General features: G+C 38.4%; 1 protein-coding gene across 1 annotated transcript; it reads right to left on the reverse strand.

Moving 5' to 3' along the window:
• Positions 1-14801: 14801 nt before the first annotated feature.
• LOC106867832 (nuclear protein 1-like) lies at positions 14802-19784 on the reverse strand. The gene is made up of 3 exons (XM_089353056.1): positions 19646-19784; positions 15847-16102; positions 14802-14907 (listed from the first exon to the last, which is right to left on the reverse strand). Exons 2-3 carry the CDS (start codon positions 16062-16064, stop codon positions 14901-14903), a joined length of 225 nt encoding a protein of 74 aa, XP_089209182.1. The 5' UTR covers positions 16065-16102; positions 19646-19784; the 3' UTR covers positions 14802-14900.
• Positions 19785-24681: the final 4897 nt, after the last annotated feature.

A 24681-nucleotide genomic window follows, 5' to 3' on the forward strand; every position in this document is an offset into this window, starting at 1 on the left:
TTCGCGTGTGTATTTATTTATTTATTTATTTATTCATTTATTTACTTGATGATGAACAAAACGTTTAAATATGGGAGTTAAAGTTGCCGAGACTACTGAGAACAGCAATGTCTACCCCAAACCACATATTTCTCTATAATCCAACTCGTCCTGACTGGAATATGCGGCAGCTTCACCCAATGAAACTTGCTGCCATTGTAGTAAATAAAATTACCATACTTTAATTTGATTGGTCAATATTTTTCTCCCATGTGACAAAGAAAGTTATTTGTTACAAATGTCTGCTTGTTCTGTATTTTCCGTCTTCTGCAAACTGCAGACACACGTTTTTGTTGTTGTAGACGCCATCATTTACAAATGACCGAACAGAAAAGAAAAATATTAAAAGATCAACTTTCTTATCGTTTGTTTTTGAGGAGTTTGGATATGGATAGATTGATGGAGAAAGAAATGACAGACAAATCTAAAGTGGAGTACTTGCGCAGACTGAGACTGATCCTTAAGTCGAAATTAAATGGACGGAATAAGATCGAAGCTATCAATACCTGGGCGGTTTCACTCCTTAAATATGGAGCAGGGGGTAATCGCATGGACAGTAGACGAACTAAACAGCTTAGAGAGAAAGACAAGGAAGTTGCTAAGTAGATACGGGTCACTCCACCCAAAAAGTGACACAGACAGACTGTATGTACCAAGAAAAAGTGGGGGAAGGGGACTGATTGGATGCGAACACAGTATTAGAGCAGAAGAAAAAAACATAGAATGGTATGTAAAAAATGCCACAGAACCGCTATTATTAGAAGTAAGAAGGTCAGGCTTGTGTAGGATGAAAGATTGCAAAGATAAAGCACTGTACAAGCAATTGGAAACGAATGAAACTGAAAATAGGTGGGTAAAGAAAAGAATGCATGGTCAATTTCATAGCGATGTTGAAGATAAGACAGACAGAGAAAAAAGATGGCTGTGGATGACTAAAAGGGATTTAAAACCGGAAACGGAGGCTCTAATCTGTGCTGCCCAAGAGCAAGCACTAAGAACAAACTACATAATATACAGAATAGACAACAGAGCAGAAAGTGATAAGTGCAGAATCTGTGGACAAAACGGTGGAACCGTATGGCATATTACCAGTCAATGTACGCCACTAGTCTAGAAAGAATATAAGAGACGTCATGACGATATAGCAAGGCTTGTCCATTGGACACTTAGCAACAAGTATGGACTTGACAGAGCAAGAAATTGGTGTGACCACAAAACTGAAGGCATCGTCGAAAATAGAAATGCAAAGATCCTGTGGGATTTCATGATTCAGGGCGACCATGAGATAGAGAATAGGAAGCCAGACATAGTCTTAATTGAGAAAGAAAACAAACTATGCTGGATCATAGATATAGCATGCCCAAGGTAGGCGATAAGGAAGAAAGAAAAGTCGAGAGATATGACAAGTTAGCTTGAGAAATTAAGCAGTTGTGGTCGATGAAAAAGGTAGCAGTAGTATCAATAATTGTCGGAACCCTGTGAAGTCTTGAGAGGTATGTGGAACAAATAGGGGCTGCAATAAGGGTGGAACACTTGCAGAAAACAGCACTGCTTGGAACCGCTCGAATACTCCGGATGGTGCTCAAAAAATAAGAGGTGTTACCTTAGTTCACTGGTTGTGAACAGCTGACAGTGTAATACATCTCCAGCGTTAGAAGCTGTGCAAAGGCAACAACAACAACAACAACAATAACAACAACAACAATAATAATAATAATAATAATAATAATAATAATAATAATAATAATCCTTTCTACAAAAGGCACAAGGCCTGAAATTTTGGGGAAGGGGATAGTCGATTGCATCGACCTCAGTGTTTCACTGGTACTTATTTCATCGATTCCGAAAGGATGAAAGGCAAAGTCGACCTCGGCTAATAATAATATTCTCTTGATTAATATCTTGAATAAAATCAAGAACAGTACAGGACGATACAACACAATGTGGTGGCGTGGGGGTAGTTGCATAAATGTATGAGAGGAGTAAATAACAGAAACAAAGAAAGAAAAAGGTGAAAGAAGAAAGAATTCTTTGAGGGCTTCTTCTAGATGCCTCACAAAACCACGATCCCCTTGGACTCTAAGGTACGTGGCCTCTGCCCATCTTTTTCCTTCAGTCTATAGGCGCATATTCTCGTCCACCCTCCAACAAATTTGTTGGGGGGCATCGCTTCCTTCACCACTCTTCCTTTCCTTTACAGGTGAAACTTAAAAAGGAAAGCGAAGGCTTAAGCCAAGAACCAAGATGTCTGTTTTCAGCCCTTTCAGTTTAGTCCACCACACAACCTCTTTCGTTAAGGCCACCAGGCAGATAAATACTGCCTGTCATTTCCAGCCAAAGGAAGGCGTCGGGGCGATTTTCACAGTGGATTCAGCTGATGGTCAGCTCCATCGTTCGCGCCACAATAGATGTTCGACATAACTCCACAGATCGGCAATACTCTTGACGAGTGCGTACAGAACCGTTTTCTCGCTCTGCGCGCACCACGTGGTGTGAGGATCTGGTCGACGACACTGAGATGCTTGCAAAGATTATTTCTAACCGGAAATACTGCACCAACCCGCTAGAACTGCCTGGTCAGAGATTCCTGGAAAGTTCTCCGGATCAGCCAGTTGATTCTCGTCAACGCCCAGAGTCTCCCCGAGAAAGTCATCTTTCTTGCCAACCACTCACGCACTTATAGAACACCAAAGTGGAATAACTACCGTATGGCAGAAGGCTGTAAGCACCTACTGATAAGTGCTGTCTAATATTGTATATGTCAAGAAAGGTGCAGTCAAATTAATTAAGAGCCTTTTAATATGATGAGTGGATCAGTTATATACATGCAGTTGATGAGGAGACACAAACCAGAAACATGGATGCTATAAAATGCTGGTATAAATCATCATATTTGAAATAAAAATTTAACACGTTGGCAATGTTTTTGAAATCGTAAACTGTGATATCATTCAACGTAATAAAAGATAGGCATATCGAAAAAGCGTCTTTTTTCTTCTTTTTTTTTGTTGTCTATCACCACCAAACTTGAATAGAAGTCAGAGGCAAACGGAATGGAAGTTCCGAAAAGAATAAAATTCTGAGTAATGGCCTTAACCACGATTCAGTAAGCAGCATGAGGCTGAAAGAACAAAACCTTTAAAAAATGGACAACTTTAAATACTATGGATCCACCTGGAGCGAGGGCTGCAGCTCAATAAAGGAGAAAACAGGAAGGCTCAGTCTTATCTCATCTGCCATAATGAAGCTGAATCTCAAATAGAAAAACAGTTCTACCAGTTTTGTAAAAAAGCTGAAACTAAGAAAGCCCCAGGAGACTTCGATGATTTTGTATAGGCCTGAATGCTATAGACTCACTACTGATAAGGGACACAGAATCCTAGCGTTCGCGCGTAAGTGCTTCAGAAAGCAGATACGCATCTTGGCCACAGAATACAAGTCAGTTACGTTGCTAGGTACGAAGATCACCAAATATAAGCACTCCTTACCATAGCAGAACGACGGAAGCTCGCCTTGTATTGGTATGTATTCGGACACGACTCCTTATTGAAAAGTACTTTCGAAGACAGTTAAGCAAAGGAAATTTTGGTACGAAGGACTGGATAGGTTTCAACAGTACTTCCATGTACGACAGAAAAGAGGGACTAGTGGAAAATACCTCTAGCTAGAGCGTCCCAAATGGCACTCCTACAATTGGCTGCGCTAGTTACGCGATAAAGGGATATATTTAACCATCCAATTATTATTTTAATAATGTTTCTTTAAAATTCCTTCAAAATGTTTCCACCTCTTATCTACCTGTTTCAACAGCTAAAAGCCATTACCCTTTCACAATTTGCAGTATTGTATTAACTCATATTTCATATTTATTTATCATATCTTATTTCAGAATATCACATCATATTTCATTATATATGAGCATGTGGCACCCGACAATCAGTAAAACTCGATCAACGACGGGTATTACTGCTAGTATAAATATATACATATATGCACACACACACACACACACATACACGCACATATGCATCACTGTGTGTGTGTGTGTGTGTGTGTGTGTGTGTGTGTGTGTGTGTGTGTGTGTGTGTGTGTGTGTGTGTGTGTGCCGTCAGTGTTTTCAATCGACTCCCCTGCAATACCTACTTTATCTAAAAACCAAGTTGACACGGAAAACTCTGTGGACACGAATCTCTGCGTGGACTCAATTGATGTCAGGATCGGTCGAAGCCAGGAATTGAACGGAGACCCACGTATTACAAAACCGATCCCCGGCATTACGCGTAAATTTCGCACTCCGGATTTTCGGACGATTTCCCTATATTCGATTTCGCTCAAAATGCTTGCATTGAGTAAAAGAGATTATGATAGAAGACGCTCAAAATCCTACGCAATGACTTAGCTCTCAGGAACTTATGATCTCAAGGGAATTTATTTGTAATTCGGCCAGGCCTGCACCCATACTTACTGCTAAGAATATATTCCTGGAGAGTAAGAGATCGCGAAGTCGCTTGTGCGTAACTAAACAACGATATAATAAAAAGGTTTGATTTAACAGACGTTCCACCGGCCGCATTTTGCGGTTATTTGAATGCTCTGAGTACCAGAAAACATTCCATGAATCTATGTTTTACCGAGGGCTGCAGCTCAATCAAAAGAGATCCTGCAGATTTTGTACTCTCACAGTGCGCCTGTTCTCATCAACGAGGGGATCCCAGAACTCTAACGGACTCTACAGTCAGACGACATTATGCAATAAATTGTTCGCTAGTTTTTTAAAGATGTTAGTATGCGATTTCGAGAGATATTCGGCTGTTATGTGTTGCAAACTGTTGCTAGGTCAAGGTTCTTTCTTTTGCTCATAGTAAAGTAGAACAACGATGCAGTGTAACTTGCCAGTTGTTTACAATATTATTATGACCCAGATATGTCGCTGCAGCTTGAAATCGATTAAATCAATAGCTGTCAGAACATCGATCTACGTTGTCACAAGGCCACCAATAATTATTCGGAGTACAAATCGATATTTTCTATTCCATTAGCTGACTTGTTCATATTACGTCAACACTTGAGGGTTGAATGGTGAAGGCAACTCAGACGAGTTTCGAACTTAGATCGCAGATTAACGAAACGTTATATTGTTTTTTGGTTCACAGCTGTAGCGTCTCAGGTATTTTCCATTGACACCAAACTGATTGCTATTTACTATTGCTGTGTGGCCTTGGTCTTTGTATGAATTTAGTAAACTAACCCAACCAAACAATGGGAAACATTTTAATATTAATATTTCAAAAGAGCATTGACCTAAATAACGTCATAATAGAAGGTATTTAGATTTAACTTATTTTATGTTTCAAACTTCTCACTGATGCAGAAGAACAGGTTTCTATCCCCCAACGAAGACAAAGTTCTTTTATTGGGATTTAAACAATATCAATTAGAATGTCATTAATTCACGCGCGCGCGGGTATGTATGTATGTATGTATGTTCTGGTTTTATCTTTCTAAATTTCTCACCAACTGAGAAAAAGCTGGTTTCTAACCGAGAAGCAAAGTTCTTTCATTTGAATTTAGACATCATCCACTGGGTGATGGGTTCAATCCCGTGATACACATTTTTATTCATCACTAAATAGGTCAATCAATCACCAGAGTCTGAAGAAAGAGTCAGACCATTATTTTTGAGATTGCTGCCTTCACTTGTTGATTCTTCTTGTTTAAAAATCAAGTAGGAACAATTTTTTTCTGACCAAATTCTACCCCTGTGTTCTTTGAGAATTTCGTAACTAGGTCAAGGCTCCTGTTCCTATTTTCCGTATTCTTTAAAGCATGCGTGTTTTCGGTATAAACTTCAGGTCACCTAGAAGCTAGTTTTGTCTAGCGTTTGGTGCTTTTGTCTTCGTGTGGATCAGTAAAATAACCTTCAGGTTTTCTCAACAAAATGAACAAGGCGTTCACTGAAGATATTAATAACCCTACAGAAAGACGATCCCCTTGAAATCTACCCCTGCAACAGTGCAACTTAGCAGTGTTTATACATTCACTTTTTGTCGTCTGTGATGGTGGTCTATGGCCATGAGTTGCATGTATGTATGTGCGTAAGTTTTTTTCTTTGAGATTTATTTAAGTTCTTCATGAGAGAATTGAAGCCGGTCGCTAACAAAGCGACATGACTTTTTCTGTTAAGAAAATTCCCGGTGTTCTTAAACACGTCGTTGAGTTGAGATGTTGGTTGAATTTTTGATGCACAAAATCAAATATGTGAACCTCATCATATAAACATTATCAAATGAAGAATCTTTGGAATGTCTTACAAACCTTCACTGTGTCACTAACAGACGAGATTGAGAGGATATGCACCAATTTCTTTTGTTCTTTGCTCGAAAAATCCAGTTCCTAGGATGCTATGTAAATCTAAAGATACATAGTTTCATGCACCTATGATTATAGGTGCAAAAGAGAATTTATAGTCAGGGTACAAGAGCTGTAAGTTCTGCCTTAATACACCGTAAATATTTCCTTTTCTCTCAACGTCTGATTATACATTTTCATACACTGTGCAGCTGACCTCTGCAACAGCGAATGAATTTTCTTCCCTATCACTCACAGTATCATGTCTATTATTTCCATTTAACGGATATTTGTCCTCATCTTGTTAACACAACGTTTCGGCTGATATACCCTCCAGCCTTCATCAGGTGTCTTGGGGAAATTTCGAACCTGGGTTCTCATTCCTAAGGTATTTTTAGATGTTATTATTATTACTACTCAGGTCACTGCCTGGAATCGAACTCGGCATCTTGGAGTTAGTAACCCGCGTTCTTAACCACTACGCCATATGCCGGTGGGCAATTATGGAGTGAATTTTAGGGCTTATAAATCTAATATTTTCCTATCCTTCCTTAATACCGGTTCCCATATGCTGTTCATATCTACACTCGCTCTACTTAGGAGGTTGTTGTGTCCTAGTATATGTGCTGCTTCTTTTAGTTTTCGTATTTTCCATTGGTGTTCTCTGTCTATTATTTTAACTCCATCCCACAGGGGGAGGTGGTATTATGTCTGTTGTGTTTGCACCGGATTGCTGTTTTTATTGGAGTGTTCCACTAGTATTCCTTGTTTTTAAAGGTGTAAATACCTGCTGGCTCTGACATGCCTTTCATGTTCACGTCAGGGCGTTGTAAATAGTCTTTGTAACTTTTTTTTTATTAAGATTTTTATTGCCTTCATAGTGTTTGCTGTTTTACAAAATCAAACTAGAAAGCTGGACAAAACAAAAAATTAAAAATGAAGAAAACAAAATAAGAGAAAGATAAATAAAGAAGAAAAAAACAAAACAAAAACAACAAAACAACTCACCACCTTGGGTTGAAATGTTGGGGGCGCTGGGAAACCTTTCTAATGGCTAATGAGACACGCCAGTACGCTTGCACCGTTGCCGCGGGTTGTGGCGAGGCTGATGCGCTGGAAAAGCCAAGCACCCTCACGAGCCTCCCCAGTTACCTCTGCAAGGTGAGTTGCCAGTGAAGACAGGAATCTCGTAGGAAGCGGTCCGACCCCACCAAACGTCTCGAACGCCACAGGATGGAAAATGTCGTTGGCCGACGGATCGTGGTATTTCAGGATTTTGCTCCGCTCTGCCGCAGAAGCTGTGGACCTCGCCCTGACCGCAGCATCCAGGATGTGAGAAGAAGCAAAAGAGTCACTAACTGTGACATCCCAGACAAGGTATCTGCCTTGCGACCAGCGGCGGAGGGTGAGGCTGTCAGGTCTCTTCCCATCACACCTGGACAATCCAGGTGGTTCCAAGATGATGGGATGCATGCCCGGGCCAAGCACCTCTTGAGTGTCAGGTTCAACTCCGGATGACGCGCGAAGCGACCAGCATTCCGGCGGCAAGAAAGGCCATGAAGGCCTGTGGTGTCGAGGAGCCTGCCACAACGACAGATCAAACCCGTGCATACGTCAGCTCCCACTCTGAGGGCAATGAAGACACGAAGTTCGTCCAAGCTGAGTAGGCCACCAACATTAGCCACAGGGATGGTATCAATCCAGTCACCTGAGTATTTGGCGATTGCAGACACTAGGCAGCACCTTGAAAACTAGTCCGACTGGATGAAGCGGGAGTCGAGCCTTCGAAATTATGTTGTCCCAAGCTCTCTGACTTCGACAGTCGTCCACCTTCACAGGAGCAGACAAGCCCAATTCCCTCAAGTGCTGGAGAGCTTCATCCAACTCCCTGTTGGAACTGCTCCATGTTGGAGAGGAGAGGGTGGAGCAGGCGTGGGTGGAGGAAAGGAATCTTGAAGTAAACTGAATAATAACATACATGCATATCCATAATTGCCGCAGTTAGACAATAAAGACCGTTTTTGTGTCCTGTATAGAACTATGTCTACTTATGAACCATAAATAAAACGCAAAAGAGCTCACACTCCGCCTTACATGCATACATACCTACCTACATACATACATACATACATACATACATACATACATACATACATTCATACATACATACAGAGACAGACAGACAGACAAAGATACATACATGCATAACTTTTTGTTGAAAACACGTAAAACATTCCAGAGATTTAGCGTATAACACGTGGGCATACACACGTATAGACATAGAAATATTATGCGTACGCAAACATAATTGAAACATACAAATCCACTTATGCAGTGACAAACATTCATATACACACATTCATATACGCATATTCATACACTCAGGTATATACACACATATAAATGTTGTTTGTGAAATTCTCTTGAAAGAAATTTGTCTCTTTCAGTTTAATTGTTTCCGGATAACAAAGCTGTTCTTTATGTTGTGGTGAGAAAGTTGAAAAATGAAATCAGAATATTCATGCATGCATGCATATATATATATATATATATATATATATATATATATATATATATATATATATATATATATATATATATAGAGAGAGAGAGAGAGAGAGAGAGAGAGAGAGAGAGAGAGAGAGAGAGAGAGAGAGAGAGAGAGAGAGAGAGATACATACATACATGTATCATCATCATTATCATAATCGTCATTATTATTCGTCCGTCATTGACGACGATGACCAAGGACATAACATGATAGAAAAAGACAGTGCATGATGTGTCCAGCTGTGGCTAATCACTGTGATGTTTACTTGGAAAGTCCTGCCATAGGTTGGGCACTGGTGGTCTGCCAGGACTGGAGTTGGCAAGGAGTTGGCAAGGAGTTGGCTCTGGACTTGTGAAATTCACACCCTGTTCTGTTCATAGGAGGTGACACCTCTGTTTGTGCAGCTTCGCCAGGCAGGACAGTCTCATGCTTGCGTTTCTCAGGTGCTGGGGTTGATCTCAAAGCCCTTCAGTGAGGCTTCAAGTGTGTCCTTAAAGCACAGTTTCTGTCCACATCACATGTGCTTGCCTTCTGCAAGTCCACTGTGATACTGTATCTTGGGGAATCATGTGTCAGGTGTTCATTTAATGTGACCTTCCCATCTGACTTGCACTCAGCAGTGCGTAAATGCTTGGAAGATCAGCTCGGTGTGAAGATATTACATACATACATACATACATACATACATACATACATACATACATAAACCGTGAAGACTCGAAAAATACTAAGAAGCACACATAATTTCCACATTAACAATGACGTAGACCACTTCTACCTAACACGTAAACAAGGCGGCAGACTCTTAATATCGATCCAAAATGCCTTTGAATGTCGTAGCATATTCCTTCCAGTGAAGGAACCTTAAATCTAGGTTAGAAACCGGTTCTTTCTCCATTAGCAAGAAATCTTGAAATAAACTGAATAATGACATTTATACATGCATACACACATGCACGCACACACGCACGCACACACGTACGCACACACACTCACACATACATACATACATACATACGTGCATGCAAATATATACCCTCATTATAATGTTCTCGCCAAATTGCTTCACAATACCATGCCGATCCTCAACTTGTGTCCAGGTGCAGCTTATAATTCAGATTAACCACGAAAGCGAAATGGTTGTTGAATCTGGTTCTTGCGGCGAGCTGGCGGAAACGTTAGCACGCCGGGCGAAATGCTTAGCAGCGTTTCGTCTGTCTTTACGTTCTGAGTTCAAATTGCGCCGAGGTCGACTTTGCCTTTCATCCTTTCAGGATCGATGAATTAGATATCAGTTGCGTGCTGGGGTCGATGTAATCTAAGCCTTTTGCTTAGAGTAGAAAAGAATGTTCTTGTTGAAATCGAAGTCTTTAACTAACCAACTGAAAGTCAACGAGAAACGAATAAAATGAAAGCGGGTTACATTTTGGCCTTGGAATAATCCGTTGGATATTTCTGAGCAGAAGTTTACAGTCAGAATTGCTGGGGGACCAAAATAAGTGGTTCCTTTTACATTGTTATTTTGTCTTTTTGATTAAATACTTCGGTAGATAAGAAGACAAAACACCTTATAGTAATTAGTTACGTATGTTTATGACTTGTCCCGTTTCGTGTGTGTTCCTGTGAACTCCTATAAATCGTATAGTATGGTGCCGATGCTTCAAAATCAGTGTGTGATATCATTATTATTATTATTGTTATTAGTTGAACGATATTTCAACAGTAGGTCTGTCTTTGTCAAGTTCAAAATAAGAAATGATAAAAATTCAAAATTACAGAAATTTAAACGTAAAGTATGAACGAGAGCAACCAGCGTCCACACGTTGATGGAATAACATCATCAGTTTTTAAGTTACAATTTTATAAAAGGCGAAAAGAAAAAGACAGAAAAAAATAGAAAAAGGAAGACGACAGAAAAAAAGGAAAGAAAAAGAGAGAAAGAAGAATATTCAATCAAACAGTTTTGTATAAATTTGATGATATTCTCCTGTCATCTTATTCATTCCTCTTGGGCGTGATGTTAATAACCTGCAAACATATTTCTCCTCATGCAGTTTGAGAAGTGAAATTGAAGCAGATTCAGAATATTTTCTGAGAATATGCACTTTCAAGTCTTCTTCAAAATTGCAGCCGCTTGAAACGAAATGTTCAGTAAGTTCAGTCGAACTATTGTTCTTGTGCCTCACATCGAATCTATGTCCATTAAACCTTTTGTTTAATCGTTCTGTTGTACAACCAGCATAAATCAAGTTGTGTTTCGTGCATTCTGCAGCGTACACCAAATGGGAATCTTTACAGGTTCCACCTTCTGTATAAATCATAACATTTCTGTTATGATTTCTGTCATAACATTTCTGTTATGATTTCTGATGGAATTCACTTCACTCATGTTGTTGTACAATGAACAGAGCTGTTCAGAAGCTTCCTCTGCGTCTGCTCCCCACCTTTCTCCCGCTTTGCCACTCACTTCAACCATACCACCTCTACTTAACACCTTTTATTTCTCTTTTTCTTTGTACCTCTCCCTTCAACCTTTTTTACCTCTTCTTTTGAAATGTGACACAGACCACAGGTACGTACAAAACCAAAAAGCGCTGAATCTATTGTGAAGATTGCTCCTCCGCCCTCTTTTGGCTGGGAGGGACAGGTAATTTTCATTTGTCTAGTGGCCGTAGTGAAATAGGTAGTATGGTGGACCCGATTGAAAGGGCTAAAGACAGACACTTTCATCTTTGGCCAAACCCTCATCAACTTTTTCAAGTTTCACTTGAAAAGGAAGTTGAGGGTGGAGAGGGAAGTGTTGCCTTCTGGCAAGTTTGTTGAAAGGTGGGGGAAGGTTGGAAGAATGGCCATTGTGAAAGGACCAATTCTGAGCGTGCACCTGTAAAAAAAAAAAGGGAATTAAAGGAGAAGGGCTCTTGCCCTGTTGATCAGGCACCTGTGGCTTTTTCCACGAGGACCTTAAAGTGCCTCCCTTTTTGGGAATTATAATTTGTTTAATTTTTATTGTCATGCTTTGTTTACACGCGGAAACCCCATTGAATCATCCCATTTTTGTCTTTTATGTTGTTGCATGTCTTTAAATGTTTTTGCATGTGAGCCCTTGTGGCTAATAAAAGAATGAATTATTATTATTATTATCATCATCATCATCGCCATTATTATTAAAGCTCTGAGCTGGCAGAGTCGTTAGCACGCTGCACGAAATGCTTAGCGGTATTCCGCCCGTCGCTACGTTCTGAGTTCAAATTCCGCCGGGATTTACTTTGCCTTTCATCCTTTCAGGGGTCGATTAAATGAGTACCAGTTACGCACTGGGGTCGATGTAATCGACTTAATCCCTTCCCCCAAATTTGAGTCCTTATGCTTTCAGTAGAAAGAATTATTATTATTATTATTATCATCAGGGCAACGAGCTGGCAGAATTGTTAGCACGCCAGGCAAAGGGTTCATCGACAAACAAAAGAAAACAAATAGTAACAAAAATAGAATAAAGAAAATGCAAACAAGTTGTAGAAGAAAAAATAACAACATTCCAACCGATAAATAAAGAATGGCAAAGAATACGCTTGGCGACAACAGCAACAATGTATGACGTTTATGAATTTGTTTTGTAAAATTCCTGATGTGAAACCGTGTACTGAAACAGATATTGTTGTATTTCGGGACGGTCGTTTTTTGCGAAATAAACACACGCGCTGTATATTCGTTCTTCACTTCAGCTTTAGTATTGTTTTTATCTTGGTGTCATTTGTCTGAAATCTTTGGTCACACATCTTGTTCTGTTTAAGAACTGGCAACATGCGGAATGTCTGAAGAGTTCACAGGATGCATGACAAAAGATTCCAGACAAAGGACACTAAAATAAGAACAATGATAAATCTGAAGTGAAAAATGAATATATACAGTGCGAGTGTTTATTTGGCAAGAAAAATATGACCGTCCCGAAATATAACAATAACTTCAATGTACATACCACTTCGGGAATATAAATGAATAGTGAAAGGATATCCTTCACAGACGATTCTTCTTTATGAATAAAGAACATTTTGCTGAAAGATTGAGAGTTTAGAAAATTACGACCTATCAAAGAGGTTGGTGAGAGGAGAAAAGCGGCTTTCTTCTGCCTTGTCAAAAACACAGCAGGTTTCTTTGTTCAATTCAAGCAAGAATTTAATACATCTGTGGTAGATATCTTATGCGAAAAGTCGCCCATCGAAAGAGAGTGAGTACATGGTATCGTTACATGTTATCTTTAAAATAGAGGATGGGACGAATACAGAAGCCCAAATAGTACGGTGCTAATTTGTTGGTTTTGTAGTATATGGGGAGGGGAGACACAAGTGTCTTTGCCAGGGACATGAGTAATAATACCGACCATTGACTGACACTAGTAGTCACCTTCGCGGCACAATATGGGCAGTGTGGCGATCAGTGTAGATATAACATTTGGCGATATATGGTTAGGTGGAATCCCTATCGACATACAAGTCTTCATGAGCCCGCATGACCACAAAACAATACCAGGACTGTACCTTGGGTGCTGAAGGTAAGGCCTTAAAGCTCAGCGACAACCTAGCTGTGACAGCAAGCTTCGTTTTAAAGCTTAAAGAATAAAAAGAATAGCAAATCATGACGATTGTCGGTTTTAAGGTGATACCAGGCAAATGAAACTGCTCCGTCCTTATCAGGAATGAGCTATGAAATCCAATAAATGCCCTTCCCAGCCTCAACTGGTGAAGACCAAGCGAGGCCTCACGACACCAACAATAACAGATAGCTCTAAACAACCAAGAAGTACGTCCTCATAGCAATACGTTACCGGCCATGCGTCTTATGAAGCTAAATTTATAAGTTCCAAAATTGCAGAAGAATTCGTTACTGGGCAGTTTAGCTTAACGGTAAAGCACTTGACGCGTAATCACAGGTATGTGAGCTCAAGTCAGATGGATGGTCGGTATCGTATTTTTTCTGCAATGTATGGATAATTTATCCTGATCACGCTATTTATTAGCATTATCACGCGTTTGAGAATTAAAAAAAAAATTATTTCTGTATCTTTCAATACATTTCAACGCTTCTAAAATAAACTTTGTTTACTTTCATTATATATATATATATATAAATTGTAACATCGTTTATGTATACATATATATATATACATATATGTACGTGTGTGTGTTCATACCTGCATACATATTTTGTAACTCCTTTCGATAATATATTGTATATTCTGTGTACGGACACTTGTAGCCGAGAATTGATTATTATACGAGAAATAAATTGTTTGAAATAAATCTTTCTTAAAATGTTCAAAAATCATCTTTGTTGTACATATTTCAGTCAATGAGGTGTCGGAACTGGTAGGATTCCGGAAGAGAACCTGACCAATTACAGAATTGGCCAAGCCCATGTTGCTTTCATTGGAAATCAGAATGAATAAGGTGTTGAATATCATAGAAGGTTGTGTTATGAATTGTTCTGTTACTTCTAGCAGGATGACTAACCACATAGAGGCAGCACAACCTTAACTCCCATATTTGAACGCTTGGTTCATCTTCAAATAAATGAATGAATAAATAAATAAATAAATACACACGCGAATAACAATTGTAACAAAACTCCTTTATTTTTCTTTATAAAAATATAAAAAATATTTCTTCTGAAGCCATCCGCAAATGTTCAGCTGATTTGGAACAGTTTCCAGTAGCAGTGATCCGGTGACTTTAGTTCAATATTCTTGTGTGGCCAACACAGCTAGAACAAAATTCACACTCAGGGATATGCTATATCCGAGATCTGGTGAAAAATTGATTCCAGACTTGAGAAACACGACCGTATATAATCAACGAGGGTTTTAAAATCAGTCTTTTTAGGTACAACAGGCGCCGGGCAAAAGTCGATGTCTTGATACTTCAGCGTTCGATTCACAGTGTTTTCAGCCTTTGTATTCCTTCTGAATTCAAGATCTGGAATCGATAAAGAACTTTGTGTTAGTGCTGTTTGCATTTTGATATTGACGAATCCCCGTAACCAAGTGAGACGTTAACGAATTATTTACGACTTTGGTTTCGCGTTGTATTCTATGTCGACCAGATTATCTTGGTGGAATTGATTATTACCCTCCAAGATGTGTCGAGCAGGAGTTGAAGAATTTCGAATTCAATATTGAAAGTTAAGTAAACAAACTATCTTCTTATGTCACAGATTTATATCTATGTACATTGGACATTTGAGAATTAAGTATCTTGCTTAAGGACACAATCCAACATAAGTGACGTGATAAGTTTTACCAAGCATTCATGTCTTTTATATAAATAGTGTTTTTGTTTTTTTGTCTTACTCCTTTAATATCTACCGATTGTTTTCAGGAATTTGAAACGAAACTCGTTAGAAATAATCTTGGTTGCTTTCTGCCACTTGCAAAGGCCATGGTGGCACTAAGAAAGATCGTGGTCATTGCTGCTCTTCCACCGTCGAGGATTCTCTTTAAAAAATCTGTCAAAGAAGATTCTACTCCTCCTTACTGTACCTTCCAAACATATCTTGGTCTTATTTAGCTCCAGGTCAGCCCTTACGTAAACCTATTATCAAAGGAACCTCAGCCGTGTTCATTTGGAAGGTGGGAGAAAGCGGAGAGGTGGTAAGCCCTGGTACAAGGCCCAGTGTGTCTCTCCCTTTTAATTCAGGAGGGTGTGGTATAAGGGAATTAAAGTACTATTTTTCTTAGCATGTGAAATAACTGCATATATTATAGTTTAGATATTTTAGAATATAGCCATAGCTATCTTTTTCTTACATAGAACTGCAGCTAATTATTTCAGTTATGTCTTATTTCAATTATTGTTAATTCCATAACAGATTCGCAATAAAAAGATCGATATTTAAATGAAATCTATAAGACTTACTTGGCATTCGATCGTGCTCTGTTCTTATAACTGTTATTCATGAGTTTCTGTAAGGTTTTGCGGTTATGGCCATTAGGATCATGTCTGTTGGTATGTTCTCTGGCTTCTTTCTTTGATCGACCTTTACCACTGTGGCCAACATGGATGTATTGGTCACGGTACATGCTCATTACGTCGTATTCGTCCATGTAGTTCGCCACAAAGAAATCAGTCATCATCAACTTTACCGATTCTTGACGCCGATAGAATTAATAGCCTGAAAACACAAAGATAAAAGAGATTTATATTCGTTAAATCCGTTTAAAACGAAATGTGATATCATTCAACCACTGTAGTGGTTGAATATATTCTCAAGTCCACAATTTCATCAATCGCAGCAGCTTCCAATCTTCACCACTAATTCAGTTCTCAACCAAATAGCACACTGTTAGCTGTTTTAAAGAGTGCACCTCCTCAGCTACATTTTCGCATAAATAGTTTGAGATTTGATCCAGTAGAAAAAAAGTTACATCAAAATATCTGCGACCTCAAGGGGGCAGTAAGACACCTATTCATCTTCAATTAACATAATTTTTTTCTACTTTAAAATAAAAGTATACTTTTCTGCGGCTTAAATAATAGAAAAATACATGAGGAATTCATAATCGTTAGTCGCATTGAACAAAAATTAGTAGAAAAATTATGAGGTAAAATGTAATGAAATTTATTGTTAGTAAGTGAGGAAGTAAGTAACGCCCCAAGCTATAATCTTAAGATAAGAATATATTTCTAAAATGAAAGCTTACATTATAATACAATGATTTGGCAGAAACGTTAGCACACCTGATAATAATGCTTTGCGGTATTTTGTCTGTATTTTCGTTCTGAGTTCAAATTCTACCGACGTCGACTTTACTTTTCGTATATTTTATTTTTCTAATTAAGTATTTAATAAAGTTATTTTTAATATAATGTTGAATTAGTGTAACTCTTATTGTTAATTTTCTCTTTCAGCTTTAATTAACTTGCTTTATGCTTTTCCTTTTTAGTTGCTTTCCTTTTCTTTTTAGTTAATTATTTAATCAGGTTAGTTCATTAATGTGTTATATGCTTCAGATATGTGCATCTAAATTTATTGAGGCAGGAATAGTGTCATTTTTGGCTCTGTATCTCTACGGGCAGAGCGGAAGGCATGTGGTAAGGTTGTCCAGAAAAGACATTGGTTAAAAGTGCTTATATTCTAAATTTACTTTTCAAATTTCAAAATTAATTACAAGGGATTTTTTTCATAAATCAAATTTATATTAATCTGATGTAGGTAATTTTAACTTATGTGTATCCGATATGCTTTTATAATTACTGCTGTATTGAAAAATTATTGATAGATCTAGATTAGCAGCAGTCAGTGTTATTATCCCCAACTCAAAATCTATGTTACCTCAGGTGAGCCTGGTAACTGATGGTTTTGGGTGTCTTGTTGTTTGTAACTTTTGGTGAGCCATGGTGCAACCAACAAGATGGTAAAATTCCCTGTCATTAATTTGGTGTAGATGGGTAATATCAAATAATTCAATCACAACATATATTTTAATTAAACATAAAAAAATTGAAATATTATCTTTCAGCATTTTACAATTTAAAATCTTAAATTACTAATTGACACATTATTAATTATCTTATAACAGGAATGCCTGGAAAAATCATGGATTACATGGAAAAATGCGAGCATGAAAAGTAATATTCTTAAGATTATAAAGCTGGGAAAGTACAGGACAAGTTATTACACCTGTAAAAGTATAGGACAAGCTATTACTTCTAGTAAAGTAAAGAAGAAGAAACTTTTTACTTAAAATATTGCAGCTAAAATTAAAATATTAAGAAATATTTCATTATAGTTTACAAATAACACTATACTTATTTAAGTAGAATTTGGCTAATTTACTACCTTAAATACAGAAAAAAGCGACTAATTAGACAAACTTACAAATTAGCTGAACAATTTTGTACAATAAATTTAAAAGATGAGAACTGTAAATAGTGATAAATTAGAAGAACTGGCATATTTTGCTGCAAAGACTATATATATATATATATATATATATATATATATATAGTTGAAATTTATAGAAAAATAAAAGACAAAGAGTAAATAGAGAGAGAGAATGAAAAAGACCTGTATATTTCAGCGGTTGAACAGGATATATATATAAATATATATATATACGGGTGTGCACTTGTTTGAATTCATTAAATTGCAAGTAATGTATCATCATTTTGGATTGCTACATTATATTTGGGAGTCAAAATTGGTCAGCATAGTTGTTGAGAAAGTTTGAAACAATCGGGTGATAGAGACTTTTGGGGTTTTTTTAAGAAATGTTTCCTCAACTTTGACCCGATTGTAATTGAGGTTACTTATAAAATATCTGAATAATTTTTGATCTTGAGCAATCAAAATTATTTTACTCAGTTGGATTCCAAGTGAAGTTTTTCCCACTCTAATATCTAATTAGATAATGTTCTACCTTCAAACAATAACATCTAAAATGATGTAAAAGGAGTCATGACAAATTTCAATAATTTCTTCACTTTAACTGCATGGTACCTAAATATATCGGAAAGGGAGCCACTCCAGCAGATTGTGAAGAAGCCAGAAAGAATATTTTACGTTGTGGTTTTATATTTAGTCAAGTTTCGTTGATTTCTTATGTCATTTTTCCCATGCTCTTCTTTCACTTGACCAAAGTATTTTAAATTTTTGTCTCTTTTCTGATCTCTCTGATGTCTAAGAATAGACACTGATACGTGTGAATCTGTTTTCAGATGTAATTCTGGAGAACTGAAGGAGCGAATTTAACTTATTTTGTCTTATTTTTCCCCCAGAAAAACTTGTCTTTTATGTATTCAAAGAGAACGGAGATAATTTTCTAAAACAGTGTTCTGAATGTGTTACAGCATTTTTAATGCATTTAGAAAAGGCCATTTGCTCAGCAGATATAGTTTTTGTAAGAGAGCGAACGTTTTTGAAAAATATACTTTCGCACAAAGTCAAAAATGCAGTAAATATTACTCATTGTGCACCCCCCTTTTATACACACATATATATATATATAAATATATGCATACATACATACATAGGTTTAATAAGCGCTAAGGCAGGAAACCCTCGGCCCTTGAGTCACTCAGTTGCTTTTACTAAATATTTATTTCTTTATTGCCCACTGGGGGCTAAACATAAAGGGGACAAACAAGGACAAACAAAGCGATTAAGTCGATTACATCGACTCCAGTGCCTAACTAGTACTTTATTTATCGACCCCGAAAGGATGAAAGGCAAAGTCGACCTCGGTGGAGTTTGAACATCACGGCAGACGAAATACCGCGAAGCATTTCGCCCGGCGTGCTAACGATTCTGCCACCTCACCGTTCCAAAGTGTGTGTGTGTATTGTTTTGGTTCCCCACCATTGCCTGACAATCAGTGGAGATTTTTGTTTTTCTTACATTCCCGTAACAAGTGGTTCAGCAAAAGAGATCGACAGAATAAATACCAGGCTTAAAAATTAAGTACAAAGTCGATTTGTTCGACTCGACCCGTCAAGACGGTGCCCCAGCATGGCCGCAGCCCGATGACTAAAACAAATAAAACAAAAAATAAATCGACTGAGGCTGGTCACACCTGAAAGTAATTACTGAGATTCTGTCTGACTTTGGTGAAGCGAAAGAGAGAGAGAGCGAGAAAGAGAATGAGAGAGATAGAGAGAAAGAATCAGTCAGAGGAAAACGAATTCGCAGAGGAAAGTTTAAAAAAAAAATACTCACAGCAAGGAACGAGTGGAAAGTCGTTGTTTACTTTTTACAGTTTAATGTTCGCTTAACCTCGGCAAATCTGTTCTGTCAAGTGTTTCTCTGACGTTCTTCTTTTATATATCGCAATACTTGTTGGAGGTGGGGCTTGCAACGGAACTTGTGTGTGTGTGTGTGTCTGTGTGTGCTTACAGCGACTCTTAACAAACACCATTTGTACACTGTTTTCAAGAAGTTAAACGTTTGAAATGAAGGTTAACAACTTGTTTACGCAGCATTCGGCCACACATAACTTATTAACCCAATAAACAGTAAGACATTGATTGCTTCAAAAAATATATACGAACAATGTGTGTGTGAATGTATGTATACATGCATGTATGTTTGTATATGTACGCATTTATATATATAGAAAGAAGTACCAGCGATAGATTGGGCCTTATGGGGTCAGAGCGTGACCTGACCGTTGCTGCATTTGTGTCATATTCGTATTGTGTATTTCATTCGATTCTTATATATTTTATATAATTTTTATATCATATTTATGTAATATCATAACGTGTTACTGACCCCAATTAGTTGTTTTGTCCCATTCTTTGTTTAGCCCCCGGTGGGTAAGAAAGAAATTGAAATTGGTATTTCGTCTGCTGTTACGTTCTGAGTTCAAATTCCGCCGAGGTCGACTTTGCCTTTCATCCTTTCTGTATCGATGAATTAAGTACCAGTTACGCACTGGGGTCGATGTAATCGACTTAATCCCTTTGTCTGTCCTTGTTTGTCCCCTCTATGTTCAGCCCCTTCTGGGCAATAAAAAAATAAGAAGCGTTAGCACGCTGAGCGAAATGCTTCGCGGTATTTCGTCTGCCTTTACGTTCTGAGTTCAAATTGCGCCGAGATCGACTTTGCCTTTCATCCTTTCGGGGGTCGATAAATTAAGTACCAGTTGCGTACTGGGGTCGATTTAACGACTGGCTGCCTCCCCCAAAATTTCAGGCTTTGTGCCTAGAGTAGAAAAGATTATTGATCTTTAAAGGATGGGGGGGGGGGTCAAAGATGACCTTAGCCTGGGATTCGAACTCAGAATGTACAGAGTCGAAACAAATACCGCCAGTATTCGATCCGAATCATTTTTAATGTAGATTACAAAGCCAGCATTTTGCGAGGGGGTGGGCTTTGTCGATATCACATACCCCAGTGCTTGATTGGTATTTTTTATCAATCTTAGTAGGATGAAAAACAAACATGACTTCGGTGTGATTTGAACCCAGAATGTAAAGAACCACGCGAAATACCGCAAGGTATATTTATCTAACATTATAACGATTCTGCCAGTCCAGTGTCCTTAGATTTGAACTAATTTTTTTTTCTTTTTATCTTAGGTTTTGTTGGAACTCTTGGAGTCTTGCATGCATAGCGGGCTTGCTGCCTGCAACCTACGGTACCATGCTATCCGTTCTTTTCAACTAACTAATATTTTCCTGATTATTCTGGCCGTGCCAAGGAGGCAAACCATTTCTGTAACAGTTCTACCGGGTACACTGTTCCAATTTCCTTTATATTCCTCTTGATGCCTTCTGATACTGATCCCAAGGACCCAACAATAATTGGCACTATCTTCACCCTCTTCATTTTCCATAGCCGGGTTATTTCGTACTCAAGAGAGATTTTTTTTTTTTTTTTCCGCCGAGGTCGAGATTGCCTTTCATCCTTTCAAATAAGTATCGTCTATGCACTGGGGTCGATGTAATCGACTCAGTCCCTTCCCCCAAATATGAGGCCTTGTGCTTCCACTAGAAAAGGTTATTATTATTATTATTATTATTATTATTATTATTATTATTATTATTATTATTGAGTGAGAGAGCAGTGCATACCATCAAAGTGACACTGGGGTAAAATATACGAAACCCAATACACCCATCATGACTACCCGTCTGATAAGAGTACATCAGGCACATGCATCACAACCATATGTGCATGACATGGTGATCTCATATCATGATAAACAGCGCATGACCTCGCAGGTGGGGCCCAGTTAGAATTTTCTTCAGGTCGAGTAGCCCATTCCGTTCAAAAGGTCCCTGAATAAGGGTTGTTTAAGGATGTTGAGCAAAACACCCATGTTTCCAGAGGTGAATTATTCAAACCGCAAAGAATTCCTCTCAACACATGGCTATGATGCTCCCCCACTACTTCTGCTCATGATCAGAGATGCATATATCGTCAGCCACCAAGGGACAAGCTCAATTGGTTAAGATCAAACAACTGACAAGCAAATCTGTGGTATTAACCAGAATATTTGCTGTAGCCCATCTTTTTATACCAAGACAAAACAATGTACATAACACTTCCAATCAATTAAGATCAGAAGCCATGAGAGCCACTGCCTGGTACTGCATCCGGGCAATTTATTATTATTATTATTATTGCTGCTAAGGCGGCGAGCTGGAAGAATCATTGGTACATTGGGCGAAATGTTTAGCGGTATTTCGTCTGCCGTTACGCTCTGAGTTCAAATTCCTCCAGGGTCGACAAAATCAGTGCCAGATGAGCACTAGGGTCGATGCAATTGATTAAGTTCCTTCCCCAAAATTTCAGGCCTTGTGCCTATCTTAAAAAAAACTTTTGTTGTAATATATTTTCAATTTTATGTCGTATATTCTCTCCTCTTTATTTACTGAGACTTTTAATTGAGTGTGTTACTCTCTTGTAATGAAATCTGATTTCCTCTCGTCTACTCGACAGATAACAACTTTTGTCCCGGAAATATTCTTTCCTTCAGCATATATTTCATGTACGCCTTAATCTACTTGGTTTGAATTTCGTTATTATAAAGTGTTTTTTCTTTTTTTATTCATGAACATTGATTTCGTTCAACGTTTGATTGTTTGAAATTAACACATAAAGCGCGATGGGCCACGATCGTAGCCGTTCGACACAGGTCGACAGGCCACGATGGTGGCCCAAATAGATGCATTTAACTTATGGGCGTTTGTTGGGGTCTCATGTCACTCAAACTTGCCACCATTATATACTGAGAAGATATTTTAACTATTTTTTTTTTATGTGTGCATGGTAGTCTCATTTTCATGAAATGTGCTCAGGAGTCCATGCTATGTAAATGCAAATCCCAGCGTTTTATCGGTTAGATATTTAACGGTTCAGCCAAAAGTGCAATGCCCGTTATTCTTTTCGTTGTCTCTGATGTTGGTGAGAATGGAAATTATATTCGGACTGGAAACTAGCTGATGATTACACCAGAATAGAGTATGCTGGTGGTGGTGGTGGTGTTAAATCGGACGAATGATTGAATATAACACACGGGGAAAAGGAAAACTCTTTCGATGGGCTTCCAGATAATTTCCATTTACTAAATTTCGTTGACAAGAGTTTAGGCTACTTGAAACAATGGGAGAAAGTATTTGTTCAAAGTGTTGTGCAATAGGATATCCGAAAGCAAGCAGATGTCAAGCGAATTCCAACCGCTCCTTAACATACTGTTGGTTTCCCAGTTTGGCACAAGGCCAGCAAGCTTGGGGGAAAAGGTAAGTCCATTACATTGACTCGCCAGCGCTCAACTGGTACTTATTTTATCGGCATCGAAAGGATGAAAGGCAAAGTCGATATCGGCGGGATTTGAACTCAGAACATAATGACGGGTGAGTGAAGTGCCGCTTAGCATTTCCCCGGTTGCTAGCTGGCCGTCTTCCCTTAACATATTATTGGTTTCCAATTTTGGTACAAGGCCAGCAGTTTCGTGGGAGGGATTAAGTCGATTACATCGATCCCAGTATTTAAATGATACTTATTTCATCGAACTCGACAGGATAAAAGGCGGACGGAATGCCGCTGAGTAGCGTGCTAATGATCCTGGCAGCTTGCCAATTTCCCTTGGCCGATATTAAATTTGAACTTTCAATAATACTAATTTTAGTTTGAAAGCAAAATATACATTGGTTCTAAACACATTTGGGGGAAAATTTTTGCAGTTTTTATTTATTTTTTGTAATTGTGATATACACCCAATAGAATATTAACTAATAGGGATTTTTGCTTTGTTTTTCAACATCGCATATTTATTCCTTGTTAATGCTCCCTATATTAAATATATTTAGCTCCACTTTAATTCTTAATTCTTAGGTGGAGGATGTCTCTGGAATGAGTTATCTTCCAATGCTGACAAATGTGTAAGGCGGCAAACTGGCAGAGTGGTTAGCACGCCGGTCGAAATGCTTAGCAGTATTTCGTCTGTCTTTATGTTCTGAGTTCAAATTCTTCCGAGGTCGACTTTGCCTTTCATCCTTTCGGGGTCGATAAATTAAGTACCATTTGCGTACTGCGGTAGATCTAATCGACTGCCCCCCTCCCCAAAATTTCGGACCTTGTGCCCAGAATAGAAAATAATGCTGACAAATGTGTAATCTTTCAGATTTGGGGATTCTTTCATCAGGTCGTCAACAAGTTTATTCCCTTCTGCTATAGTCACAAGGCCTGAAACTGATGATGGTGGGGAGGAGGAATGGGACTTGTCGATTACAACGACCTCAGTACTCAGCTGGTATTTATTTTATCGACCTCGAGAGGGATGGAAGGCAAAGTCGACTTCGGCAGGATTTGAACTCAGAACATAAAGACGGACGAAATGCCGCTCAGCATTTTTCCCGATTTTCTTACGATTCTGCCAGATCGCTGCTTTGATAAGTTTTTATTACCAGTAAATGTCTGAATATGTGTGGGTAGTCTATAGTTATGTCATCTCCACCACCACACACACACACACACACACACACACACATACAACAAAGCACCATTACGCTCTCTGTCACCACATTAGCACTATTACTGCTCTTATACTAGGGCAGTGGTTCCCAAACCTCTTCGGGCTGCTGCCCCCTTCACACCCAACCCACATTCCAAACGCCCCCACCCCCAACAAACCAGACCTTTTTCTGAAGCAAATTCAAAACAGCAATATTTAACAAATGAAACTGAACCTGTTATTTTGTTTTTTTTATGAATCGCTACCCCATTATCTCCCCACTTTTTTCCAC

The sequence above is a fragment of the Octopus bimaculoides genome, chromosome 5 (genome assembly GCF_046866305.1).
Source record: "Octopus bimaculoides isolate indiv1 chromosome 5, ASM4686630v1, whole genome shotgun sequence".
NCBI classification, from domain to species: domain Eukaryota; kingdom Metazoa; phylum Mollusca; class Cephalopoda; order Octopoda; family Octopodidae; genus Octopus; species Octopus bimaculoides.